This window comes from Melanerpes formicivorus, unplaced genomic scaffold, assembly GCF_026170545.1.
Source record: "Melanerpes formicivorus ecotype bairdi unplaced genomic scaffold, bMelFor1.0.p_v2 SCAF_1, whole genome shotgun sequence".
Lineage (NCBI taxonomy): Eukaryota > Metazoa > Chordata > Aves > Piciformes > Picidae > Melanerpes > Melanerpes formicivorus.
The window spans coordinates 51167657-51181538 of NW_027142353.1; the positions used below are offsets into that span (position 1 = coordinate 51167657).

The following is a 13882-nucleotide window of genomic DNA, read 5'->3' on the forward strand; positions in this document are numbered from 1 at the left end:
GCCACCTAGACCTCTTACTGGGAACCCAAAGACAGAAATTCATAAAGTAAGAGTCTGTTTTCAGAATTTGGCCTGGAGTGACTCTATGAGCCCTGGGAAGTTTTGAAATACATCCTATGAGGTGGGATTGTTACCCCTTCTCTACCTATTTGATAATGTTCCTTCCACATTAAAAATAGAATATATTTTATATTAGATGATACTAGAGTCTTTTTGTATTATATAAAGACTCACATTTTCCAGGCTTTTATCCAAACACATTTTTCAGTGGACGTACAGTGCTCATGTATCAAAGCCCTGTTAATTCTCAAGGCAGTGGTGCTCAGCTTTTGAGCAACAGGCCAAATAGGTGGGAAGGGCAGTATGATATTGAAGAATGGGTGGGTGGTACTCTGTTCTCCAAATCTGTGCCGAGCCAAGACTCATGGGAGCTGTCAGAAGGCAAGAAAAGGAATATAAATCCTAATGGGGAAGGGGGAGGATGTGGAGGCAACCAAGCTGTTAATCACTTCTGCCCATTAGTAATACAGAGTATTTTCCCTAAGACTAAAGGAAGGAGAGCCTGGTGTCCTTGTCAGCTCCCAGTATATATATATTATTTGAATTTTATCTATCTCATAAATCCAGTTAGTAGTTTCAGCTGGATAAAGTATTCTCCTTGTTTCTTGTCATAAACTGCTGCAGCGTTCTTCTGTGCAGCTGCCACATTTCATCCTAATGCAGCTGCATTTCACCCATGGATGAAGTGATCCCTATATATAACTTTCACATCAGTTTTTATATCCATTTAAAGTGCCTCAAGATGAGATGTGGGATGCAAGCTATTGTTTTACTAGCATCATCACAAAGTGCTGCATTGTACAAATCAATTGTAAGCTAAGGAGAAAAGTGATTTTGAAGTGATACTTGAAGATAGGGAGAGATTTTTTTGATTTAAAGTCCTGTTTCATGAATTTAAAAGAAAGATGAAAATAAAAAAAGAAACTAGCATGGAGTGAGGTTGTATAAACTGAGTGGACATCTGGGACAATGGGTAGCAAAAATGTCAGAGAGATGAATGGCAAAGAGTTAGTGTGAAGTGACTTTGGAGTGGAAAACATGAAGGAAAAGCAGAAGGGGAAATCAGTAAATAGAAGTGACCTTGATGATAAGCAGCAGCTGAAGACCTCAAGAGGACACTCAAAGGTTAAGACCTGAATCTTTTTGCTTTATCACATAGTTGAGCTATATAACATGAATATGGCTTTTCAGCATCAGTTAGCACTGTATCGTTGCTGTGCTATTAATGTTATGTTTAAGACTTTGAATACTAAGACCAGATCTCGTGTTTAGGTTCCCAGTTGTGCTGAACACCCTGTACCTCAGCAGAGAGAGTTACTTACAAGTCCACATAATTGGAGAATTCCCTAAGAAACTGATTTTATGTTAAAGACTCTTAGGCACAATGGTGGCTGCCAGGGAAGGTGGCTAATTACTCTGAATTGGGAGTCTCCGGGGTTAGTTTTATCTTTATGAGTCCCTGTATTACCGCTGGCTTGTGCTGGCTGCTTCAGTGTCCTCTCCGAGTCACCTCTCAGCTTGAAGAGCTGGTGGAGCATAGAATGTTGTACAAAAGCCTCTCCTACACTGCAAGCAGTTAGTTTTCCCTGTCATTGAGATGCTATTTGCATCACATTATTAGCATGAGGAAAACCATTTTGTTGCATACTTAGCTTTGATGAGATCTAAATGTAAAAAATATTAATACAGACACTGTTGCCAGAACTGTAACATTTCATGCCTGATGAACCTGCTATAAAACTGAAGCCTACCAGTTTTACCAGCATCCCATTAATTTAGGAAGGAAATTCAGCACAGTTCTTTCACCCAAAGAGGACTTGGGTTCCTAACTCCTTTCTGGAATAACACAGCTTTTTCCTTGGGAAATGGAGCCTTACTCAAGATAAAAGGTTGATGGGAAGTCTCCCAGCTAGGCTGTGTAGAATTTGGTGATAGTAGGGAACAAAACAACTGTAGTAGTTGAAACAAACACAATTCACACTATGTCTGAGCAATGAGTGTCAGTAGCCCAGAAGGAAAAGGTATATAAGGGGTCATCTAACTGTGAAAAAAATAATCTTATAATTGTCTTTAGCTTGGTTTCATTTATTCCATTCTAGAGAATACTTTCTCAAATCTGCGATGGTAACATTGAGTAATTACATAAGGCCCCAGCTCAGTTTTGAGTCCACTCATCTCCTCATCCCAGTGTCCTTTGGCAAAGAATGTTATGGATTATATAATACTTTATCAGTTCATATTGCCTTCCTTATTATTAATTCCTCCATTTTCATTAATTTCTCTGTTCTTGTGCTGCAAAGTAGAGCAAATACAAGTTCCCAATTTCCTATCTTTATATTACCCCTGATTCTTTTAGCCTTTTGTTGTAACCCTTCCTAATTATTATGCTCTGCACAGTAAACAGTCTAAATCTTTTAATCTCTTGGCATATGAGATTTCTTTTTTCATGTCAATAAATAATCATTCTTCTCACTTTCAACCTTTCTAAGAAGCCAGAGCATGAATGGACATCATCTGACTATGATTCACCAAGTGTAAATTATTACACATAAAGAAACTACTCATGAAGTTGAAAGGATCCTTTTCTATTGACATTTGAATTATAGTCAGCTGCAGTGGTTTAAAAGGTCCATATTTTATTGCATTATTACTAGAGCCACAATTTTTCTGCAAAAGTTTAAGGTCTATTAAAAATAACACTTTGACAGCTTTATTTGCTCCTCAGTTGCAAAACATAACCTTGACTCTAATAGTAATTATATGGCATGATATAAAATAATTCCAATGAAATTTCACTTTTGAAAATCCTACTATCAAGGTTTATTGAAGAGTACACGCCATGGTATAGTAAAATCATATACATTCATTGTGTGTTTATATTGTATTTTATTTATGATAGATTTGTACTATAAGTGGTAATTTTATGGGTACATGGTACAATTACCTTTGCATTATTGTTGAAATTCCCCTGGAAGAGTCCTAGCGTACAAGGGAATGGGATAAGCCATTAGACCTCTAATTAAAAGCAGTCCTTTAACTGGGGTTTTTGGAAATTATGCTAAAAGCTTAAACCATTTCAGAAACACCCAATACCCCTTACAAAAAAGTTTATGCCATCCAATAAATAAGCTTTAGAATGTTCCCTTTTAAGGAATTCTGATGGGTGTGATGCAACATGAAAGGCTGCAGAGAATCATATCTGTCTTTATTAGATTGCATGGGACTTTTCCCTTAGGGCATATGAGAAGTTTTATGTTTCCGTGGTCTACACCAATCTGCTTACAGTAAGTGAAGCAATATGATAATCTAGTAGTTAAGGCAATAACATTAACCTTTTCCATGCCAGGTATAGATGTGAGCCTCTGTTTTGCAGTGAATTTCCTATGTGATCTTAGAAAAATCACATTTTTCTCATCTTTACATGTATTTTCCAATTCTTTTCAATTTCACACAGTATCACACAGTATAACTAGGGTTGGAAATGACAATTTAGCACCTTTACTCTACTGTAGTCTAATTTCTTCACTCCACAATAGCTTTGCTAATGCCATTCAATGGAAACCTATCAGCCTTTAGTATTATGTAGAAGCTGAGTGACTATGGAGTGATCAGTTTAAGTATCAGAAATTTTGGTCTGTCCAGACCAGATTTCTAAGGCTATTGGTGGCATAGCCTTATTTTTATATTTTAAAGGAGGTAGGCACCTCATTCCCACCAACCTTCTCTCTAACCTGCTTGTGTGCTTCTGAAGTGCTTTTAGTATCACTCTGTGAAAATAAAAACAACAGCTACCCTGGTAAGTATCCTAAAGACTACGAGATGTAGGAGCAAGAGAGTAATGGCAGCTTTTAAAGTATCTTGGGCTGGGCTGCAAGATGACTCTGAAGTGTGCTTGGCCTCTTTTCATACAGCTTCAGCCTGAACTGAACTGTCCTACAGATCCCATCTGCCCTCATGAGTGCTTCTCTGAGAGGACATCAGGGTGGTGACATAGCTTGTTGGTGACATAGCTTATTGGTGACACAGCAGGTGTATGGGGTGCAAAGCTTGAATCAAGACCAGTGACTCAAGGCAGGAGCATCCATAGTTGCCTTGAGCATGCCTCAGGCATAAGACATGATCAATATTTCCTCCTCAGGAGTATTCTCTGGCTTGCCTTTCACAGAGGTGGGCTGAAACCAAATTGTTACTCTACTCTCAAACAATGTTTGGAACAGTGAGACCTCTTCTACCTAGCAGACTGGCTTGAGATGGTCGCTGGAGCTCAATGATGCATCTGCACAGTCAAATGCACTGATCGTTTTCTCTGACACTCCCAGATATTTTGTCTTATGTCTAATAATTTGGATCTAAGTGGTGAGCAATATAGGCTCAATGAAAAAAGGAAGCATAAACAGTGATTTGTTACAGACAGATGAATAATAAAGGTTAGCACATAAGGCTGCTACGAAGATAATAGATGTGGTAATTATGTACCTTATTTATTCTGGTTGCTGTTTGTTTTGTGGTATTGTGCAAAGAGAGATCTGAATTTTAAATAAGAAATAGAATTTCTTTTAAAAGGGAGAAAAAGCAAAACAAAAGATAGAGGAGCCAGAGGGAGAGAGGCAAAAAGGCAGAAGCAAGATGAAATGCTGATGTGTAGTTAAGAGAAGGAAGGAAACTCTAGTATCTAGGGTTTAGCACCCTTGTTTGTGGACAGTGATAAGGTCCCAAGATAGAAAATTAATTTACTTGCATGATTTTTTCCCAGCAGAGCAATTTTCTCCAAACATCTTTTGAGACAGTTTTGCATTCTTTTGTGTGAAGAGGGACTGTCCCAGTGGTTTGATTTTCTTGGGCTTGTTAAAATGCAGCTAATGTGGACTAAAGAGGGCCCTTAGAGAGGATTTGGGTCCACTTGGTAATCCAGCAGGAGAATGTTGTCTTCGGTGGCATCTGGGTGCTAGAGTGTTCCTCTGGCATTGAGCGGTATCAAAACAGTTTGTGAAGAATCAGAGAAAGTGCTGTAAGAAAGGCTGCAAGCAGCTGCCTCCATTTGAGCCCCAGAATAGCCAGAGTACCCACGTGGTCTGTGGGAGATAAGCTCAAACCTGCTTAACACTAGAGATGGACTCAAAGCCAAGTCCCAGCTGTGCTCTGAACATCTGTCATGTTTCCTGGGTGAACCTCTCTCTATTCACTCTACGTTTGGATCAGAGATTTGCACTTCAGTCTCTGTTGTGCAACACTGTATCAGTGTCACTGATAAACTTTTAATTTCATACATAACGGGACAACTCTAGGAGGAAAGATTAAGACACAGTCCCCTAGGAAGGTGGAAGGGAGGAAGATGTCTTGGCTGATCAAAGAAGTGTATGATAAGGTTTTGAGCCGCTGCTTGCATATCACAACTGAAAGGTTTTGGTGGAGCAAGGGCAACGTCTGGGGGTTTTCTGGGGCAGTGCATAAGGAAGGTCAGCAGCAATATATGTGTGCAGGGAACTTTGGACATATCTCCTAGGGAAAGTTGGCAGATACAGGATATGGAGATCATGAGGAGAGCATTACTTGACCTCCCCAGCAATGTGGCCAGCGGGCTTTTGCATGTGTGGATCCCAGTTGTAACTCACTACTGGTACAAAAGTGAAATGGAAAAGAGAAGTTTGTTTCCTGTGAAACTTCAACTCAAAACTGGAAAAATCCCCAAACGCTGAGGATTCAAGTACTATGAGACAGACTGTAGCTGTCAGTATTTGTGACTGAATTATTATCTAACCTTAGTAATTAATGATTGTCATTAACTGCTGCCCACGCAAGTGGAGGCCAGTACATAACTTATCCCTGACATTTTTCTGTCAGCAGAGCTGGCATGAGTGCAAATCCACCATCAGCTGCAGTGTGGTGAGCAGCCTTTTTTTCAGTCATGCTAAGGGAGATGCTGCTTGTGGGTCAGCAGTGGCTCATGTGCTTCTGGAAGGATCTCTGCCTCCTTCCAGCCTTGAATACAAAACTATGAGTCGTGCCCTCTCTAAAAACACTCCTCTGAGTGTGAGAGCCCTTCTCTGTGCTGTTGACAAGCTGCCTTGGAGCCATCTGTGAACACATGCAGTTTTCTAGGTCTGTCACTGTCGCTCCTAAACTGTGCTGCTGATACAGGTTGGTTCATGTTTCTGCACTAGTCTGAACATGGGAAAAGGACTGCACCAACACTGTCAAAGTATTTCTGCAACCCTTTATTGATAGCTTCAGTGAGGTCTTTTTTGTGCTGTACTCATCCCTTATCAAAATAGTCTTCACTGATGTTTGTAACTAGCCAGTAACAAAAAGCACAGAGAGCAAAGCTTAAACTGAGCATCTCAAACTGTGTTTGAAGCAGTAATGAAAGCATCTGTATTGCATTCTGAACTGTGATTTTGTTTACTTGCCCTGGGTGAAATACTAGAAATCTCCTTCGATGTCTGCTGAGGAATATAAACTTGGCTATGCCTTTTCACCAAGCCTGTAGGAGCAGACAAGTAGGGAATGGCTGGAACAGGTGCCTATAAAGAGTAGAAATGTATTCTCAGGAGCAAAGTCTTGTTTTGTACTGAGCCAGCAGCACTCATTGCACTTCTGCTTTGCTGTCCTCTAAATAAGATCAAAATAGGAAAGAGAGATATGAGAGGGAAATGGGCACTGATACATGTCCAAGACCCAGTGTCCTGCAAGCTGACTTAGCAAGTCTTGCTCAAGGCTGAATCTATTTGTTCGAAGTCATCATTCAGAGAATGAGAATACTCCCCATAGGTGCCCTCATGGAGGAGATAGAGTCCAGGTTTTGTAGGCAGAAGTTAATCGGTCATTTTTGGCTGGTTGCAGTGTTGCAAACAAACTTATGGGGGGAAAAAATGGACCAACCAAACTGCCACAAAAGGGTGAGATTTACTTCCCTAATTATTCCCTGCAATCATTCACCCATTGCAACATGGGATTTTTCAGGTCTCACTTGGGCTGCAGGAATATTCCTCAGCAAGCTCCTCTGAGCAGCCAACTGCAAAATACAGTGAAATAGGATAAGCGTATAAGAGCATTAATTGGTAGCATTCTCCTTCACCCACAGCCTCTGTTAGTTGTTCTTCCAGGCCAGATAGAGCTGGAATGTACCTACAGCTGTTCTGAGTTGTAAAATACATTTTGAAATGGGATTGATTCATCTGTGTTTCATGAGATTGAATTAAGCAAAAGAAAAAAAGTATAAAGACTTGTCTTTTTTCCAAGCATTTAATAAAAATATTCAGTCTCACTGGAACATAATAGAGATGTGCTTTCAGCACACAGATGTGCAGCAGTGAGAGCCACGTTTCATGTAAGCTGCTCGTTCTTTTGTGCAGTGTTAAGAACTGAATGTACTTTCATACTCCTTTTTTTGGCCTTGACATGAACTAATGTCAAAGCAAATGAAGACCTGGTGGTAAATCCTTTTCAGCACTGCTAATAGTCATGGCCATTGCAGAGCTATTACTGGCTGTCTAATCATCTTTGGGAAATCAAGCTTTTGGTACATTAGACCTTGTATTCTTGATTTCTGCAGCAAAATTAGCTGGTATTTAGAGGAGCAGAAAGGTGTGTGGGTCACATATTGCAGAGTATATTCAAATCAGGTTTTATGTGAGCTTCAGTGGGTAAATCTGTGTAATGAGTGAACAGAATTTTGTGGGGAAAGAATCACACCAGCATCTCCTTTCTGTAAAAATGCATTTTAGTGAAAAGCAGATTTACAACAGGATTTTTTTTTTTTCCATGGAAAGCAGAACATGCAGAAGAGTAACTAAGCCTGATTTTGCTTTTCCAGTTCCATTGCTTATTTTATATTTAATGTTTTGTATTATGAGTGCCTAGATTTTACAACCATAAATGTGCCAAAACCATTGACTGGTTCATTCAGGTTGAATAATAAGCAACATAAAATGTCTACTTTCTTCAGCACCTGCACACTCCATTCCTTAGTGTTTTGCAAATTGAAGAGGTGCAGATATGTGTTTTGACTTTGATCTTATACACTGAAACTGTTCAAGTGGTAGATCCTGATCTAGATCTGGGTATCAAGGAAGTGTTGCCCAGGGTTCCCCAGCAACCCACGATTTTCTGGGGGAGCCTCTATTTTCAGTCGTTCCTCCAGTTGCTCTGGGAGCACCTGCATATGCATTCAGCATGAGTGCTGAGCAGAGCTGAATCTGGCACAATGCAACCTGTAGAATGAGTCCATGGAGCTTGGTAAAATTTGGGGTACCTTACTGTCAACATGCATCTCAGAGGTTGGGTGTGTAACCACGTGTGTGCCAGCTGGAGCACATGAAACCTGTTCTGCTGGAGACACTTAAAAGTTGATACTCTGTTCTTCTGTACCTGACATTTATTTACTGCTGCTGTAGTAATTGCATGGGGTGGATCTGTCTCTCCTGTGCAAAAAGCTTTAGGTTTCAATGTAGTCCCCTTCTTGAACGTGATTTCTTTCCATTCCCTCATGCTTACCTGCTCCTAGTCACGCCCAGAATAAGGAGGGACTTTTCTCTTGCATGGCTGATGATTCCTCAACCTTTTCCATACAGATGAGATGCATTTTATCCAGTGGAAGCTGTTTGATAGAGGCAACTTCATCCAGCAGCAGCTGTGTCCATAATTCTAAGTAGTGGAGAGGCAAGGACAAGATGACACAGACTGACTCCTCTGACCTTCACAAGAAAAGATTTGTCTTAATCAATAATGGAAACAGTCCAAAACAGGCCTAGAAGTTGATTAAAATTAAATAGTAAGCAGTCCAGGGCCCAGCACTTGAAGCTGCTACCTGTATCTATTTTACTCAGCTGCACAGACATACCTGTAGTTGTTAATTCTCCCTCTGTTAGCAGCCATACGAGAAAAGCATTGCCAGTAGTTGATTTATCCAACTGATTTTAGACACTGCTTTAAGGTGAAATGAATCACCCTTTGCAAGTAACTCTCTCTCTATATTGACTGTGGAGGGAGTCTATGTAATGGAGTTCAAATGAGTAAAGGTAGGCAGGCACATCCTACCTGTGCAATTGTCCCTTCAGTAACATGAGACCTGCACTGGATTTTCCTGGCTGAACTTTTCAGTGGCTTTCACATGGGATTTTTCTCCTCAAGAACTGTCAGAGCAGGAGAAAACACAGTGCTCCCTGTTACCCTATTTCCACCCTTCTTTGTCTTCACCTCTTCCCAACAACTTACCCTTGGGGAAGGACCACAAACTTGGATGAGCAACTTCTGCTGCATGGTGATGATTATCACTTCATCTTGGTCACCGAGAGGTCATGCAGACCCCAGGGTTTTGGGGATTCCTTTGAGGGTTATTTTATTTGATGCTATTATTTTTTCTTTGATGTTGTTATTATTTGATGCTATTAAAAAATACTTCAGAGTGATGACGATACTTTTAGAGCAACAAACAGCTACTACCAAGCCCCTCAGCAATTGTCTTTTAATTATAAGGACTTCTAATGTAATACCAAAGTGTTAACTTTTCTCTTTTCTCTTTCTGGTCAGAAATTGAAGCAAAGGAAGCGTGTGACTGGTTACGTGCAGCTGGATTTCCCCAATATGCTCAATTCTATGAAAGTAAGTAGTTTTTTCTTCTCTTTGTGCAGTACTGAAAGTGCACTGAGACCTTGCCAGGAGAGCTTGCAGTCAGCCAACTCTGCATTTGACTGAGTTATAGCCATGGCTGGCTGCATCACAAAGCCTCAGCTGCTGGAGTCATACCAATGCCTAAAGAAAAGTAGGATTCTTGCTCGCATAGACATGGGAAGAAGTAAAAAAGAAGGACATAATTTGTGTGAATCTCAAAGGTTAACAAAAACAAGTTCAGAAATTCCAAATACATAATTTTCTTTTTCTTTTAAACTTCCTGAACATCATCTAAAATAAGATTGAAAGCACTAAAAGTTACTGAAAAAAAGACTGAAAACTCTGCAAAGCTACCAGTAGTGAATAACCTGAGCTGCATTTCACATCTGCAAAGCAAGAAAAGCCAGTAGCTTGCTGCTAACTCAAAGCAAATGGCTGTGTCCCCTTCCTAGCTGTAATGTGAATGCCCAGAGAAGCAGCATCTGCAAGGGCAAGGCAAGTGGTTGCACTGCTGCTGCATTCAGGAGCAGTTTGAAGACTGGGATGGGATTTTCCTGCACTCCCTAGCTCAATGCTGGGAGGGAAACTGCAGATGATCCTCATTTTTCCCAAACTGCATATTCTCTCTGCCAGAGACACAGAGCCAGCTCAGACCTGCTTGGGCTTATTAGCCAAAAACAGCTCCGCCAAATGCCACTGGATACCTTCCAGGGTCAGCTTGGGTCTGGAGACAGCAAAGCTCCACACATAGAGCAATAGCCAAGAAACCCTGTGGGTTAGAGCCAGCCTTTTGGTGAGCCAGCTCAGACAGCCTCCATCCCTCACGTGGGGCTGAGGGTGGTGGGGAGCATTGTGGTGAGGATAGCTTGTCAGCCTCTGATGACCAAATGATGTCCCTCAAGTCTCAGGTGCTGGCTTCTGATGGGCTGCTTGGGTGCCCAAGAATTAGGATCATCAAACAAAGACACTTGGGTGGCTCCACAGGAGCCAGGTGGGCTCTCTTAAACCCGGGAAGGAGCTAAGACTGATAAGCCTGCCAGACCAAAGCTGACACAAATGTGTGTCTGCCCCAGTCCCTGGGTGCCCAGTAGAATCTTTGTGCCTTCCCTGTAATCAAAGTATCTCAGATACCAAGTCCCCAAAAGAAAAGAGGCCTTGCTGCTTGCCAAACTCAAAGGGATGTTTCCTCTGAAAAGCCAACCTGTGCTAGACTCCCACAGTTCCCATACAGTCAACTATGCACTGTAGGCAGTCTGCATTTCTGAATACAAGGTGGGTTTTAGAGACATCTATTATGTCAGCATTAAGCACCAGTGTCTGAAAATGCTGGCTGCAGTTCCTGTATCTCAGCATCCTGCTGTGGTACCTAAGCATGGAAGAGCAGTCTGGAGAGCAGCCATAGTGCTGGAACCAGTCCCACCATTACAGAGCCCACTAATGTGTTGCAGTCATGTCACTTTTCATTACAAATGTCCGTTTCCAGCACATTAGTCTGGCTTTTTAGCTAATATTGGGGGTTATATTTCAGCTTCTTTTTCTTTTTCTTTTTCTTTTTTTTTTGGCTCTGTTACTCAAGTAACTCTTTGTCTGTAATCATTGTTGTTGGGACCTGTACTAAAAGGAAGAAGTGTGGAACATTTCTGTTTCAAGGGAAAAGTCAGTATAGCAAATAACTCATTAAGTCACTGTAACAGGAATGGAGAACATTGCTGCTTATGTGGTTTGGGAAGTGGTTTGGTAGTTCCCTGATCTCATTCATTTGCTCTAGGTGCTAGAAAGAACAGCTCAAAACTGATATAATCTTGCTCTCTCAGTTGGTGCAAAGGGTGTCCAACTGTACCTTTAAAATGAAAACAATAAAGTGACTGAAAGGTTCACAGATACAGCTGGAAGGGAACCACAGCTGAGTGAAATTGGTCATGCTAGATTTCAGTGAGCAAGCACAGATAAAGCAATTTAGATGAAGATAATGTATTTTCATTTGAATAGAAAGCAGTGATTTTAGTATTGTGTCTCCTTTTATAGACTCCCAGTTTCCCATTGACATTGCTGCAGTGAAGAAAGATCATGATTTTCTTGACAAGGACCTTGTAGAACCTCTTTGCAGGTAAATAACAACTGACATGTCTTTTCTGATAATTGGAAAACATGAACTGATTTGTTATTGTTAGCATATCAGTGGAAACAGCAGCAGAGATGTTTGCTTACCCAGGCAGTGATACCTATAATGCTGCCATTCTGAATTAATTCCTCTCATGGAAGATGCTGGAGCAGGACCCCCCCTACACTCCTAGAAAACATCACATTATTTGAGAAGACCCAAATCCAATGAATTTGAAATGCCTGCCCTTTAAGAATGAGCTAGCAGTAGTACAAACAATCCTTGAATAAATGAGTCATATTTGAGTTGCAGATGAATAACTTTTATGTCCAAGCACAGCAGAAAAGACCAAACTTCATTACGTGGAGTTCAGCAAATACTTTCTCTGGCAACAGACGTGGTTTTCATGCTGCTGGGATTCCCTTGGTACTCTCCTTTTGGCACCAGTAACAGAAGTGGGACTAGAACCCTACAGTACTACAGCTGCTGCAACTAATCACTGATTTGTCCCTCCCAGAGAGCTTGGATTTGCTGTTTATCTAGCTTTTTATATGCTGCCTGTGATGAATATGCCATAACTGCATTGCTGAAGTACTGTCTCCCAGGACTCAAAAAGCAGCAATTCTGTGGTAGTCCTGCAAAAACATGTTGTAGAGGCATTGTTTCTCTCCTTTTTCTCCTGTGCTCCTCTCCTCTTCAGCAAGGACAAAGAAACATCTGGCCTTTAACCAAGCAGGCTTTATTACATGTAATGGAAGCTTTCACAACACCAACATCAAGATAATTGGACAGAACTCTACTTCCCTTTTTGCAACTGTGGCCAAAGTCGTTAGAGAGTATACACTGTTCCACTGCACATTGTTGCTGTGCGTTGCAGGGATTCATGAGTTTGTGACAGGGGACTGCAGAGAGCATTTCTAAGGACCACAGAAAATAGGCCTGGAAGAGAGGTCATCTAGTCCATCTCTTCCTGCCAGGAAATACTCTTTTTCCTGGAGGATCCAGGTAATTCCTGGGTGTAGCTGTCAGAATGCTATCCCAAAATTCCCTTGCTGCAGGTGAGACCTATTGCTTCTTACTGCATCTGTTACAAATATAGGAAATAGAACATTCTCTCTCTCTCTCTGTGGCAGCCTTTGTGTCTGAAGACAACTCAGTAGGAAAGACCTGGATCTTACAGCAATTGCTCAAGGATGCCACTGAGCAGAATAATTGCAGATTTGATCTATTGCTGTTCAGTATGGCCTGCTGGGAGGGATTTCTATGCCTATTTCAAGAGATACCGTCTCTCCACATATGCATGCCCCTGCTTCAGTCTGGTATAGTGGAAAACATACTTCACTGTGGTTTGGGAACTGGGAAGGGTCCAGAAAAGGGCAACAAGGCTGGTGAAGAGTCTAGAGAACATGTCTGATGAGGAGGGCCTAAGAGAACTGGAGTTTTTTAGTCTGGAGAAGAGGAGGCTGAGGGGAGACCTCTTTACTTTCTACAGCTACCTGAAATGAGGCTGTAGTAAAGTGGGGTTAATTTTTTTCTCCCTATTATCTGGTGACAGGATGAGAGGAAATGACCTCAAGTTGTGTCAGGGGAGATTTAGACTGGATATTATGAAAGAGTTCTGTCCTGCAAGAGTGGTCAGGCATTGGAATACATTGCCCAGGGAGGTGTTCAAGAAACATGTGGATGTGGTATTTTGGGATGTGGTCTAATGGCCATGCTGGTCATTGGCTGACAGTTGGACTCAATGATCTTAGAGGTCTCTTCCAACAAAAAAAATCTATGATTTTAAGTGGTAGGAGGTTGAGGAGATCTCTTCACCTTTGTCTTTTCGCAAAAAGCTGAAGGATCATCCAAAACTGCAAGTATGATGTCTGTCCTTGTCTCTTTCTTGAGAGAGCAAGTGGTGAGGTGCAGTCATTGCATAGCTCTCTGATCCTCTCCAGTCTTTCTTCTCTGGAATAATTGACAATGGTACTGCTTAAGTCATGGTCACTAGGAGTCCAGCACCTACACAGCTAAATGGGAATAGGTCTCCTGTTGCTCCTGTGGCCTCTCTTTAGATTCAGAGATACACCTACAGCAATGACATTAAGTTTATGTATTTATGAAGGT

General features: G+C 41.3%; 1 protein-coding gene across 1 annotated transcript in view; it reads left to right on the plus strand.

The window, feature by feature from the left end:
• Positions 1-13882, plus strand: part of STARD13 (StAR related lipid transfer domain containing 13) — a 125273-nt gene that overhangs the window by 77514 nt on the left and 33877 nt on the right. Inside the window, exons 2-3 of the mRNA XM_068142989.1 lie at positions 9589-9660; positions 11695-11776. Of these exons, the coding sequence (XP_067999090.1) occupies positions 9589-9660; positions 11695-11776 (154 nt within the window). The remainder of the gene's footprint in view (positions 1-9588; positions 9661-11694; positions 11777-13882) is intronic.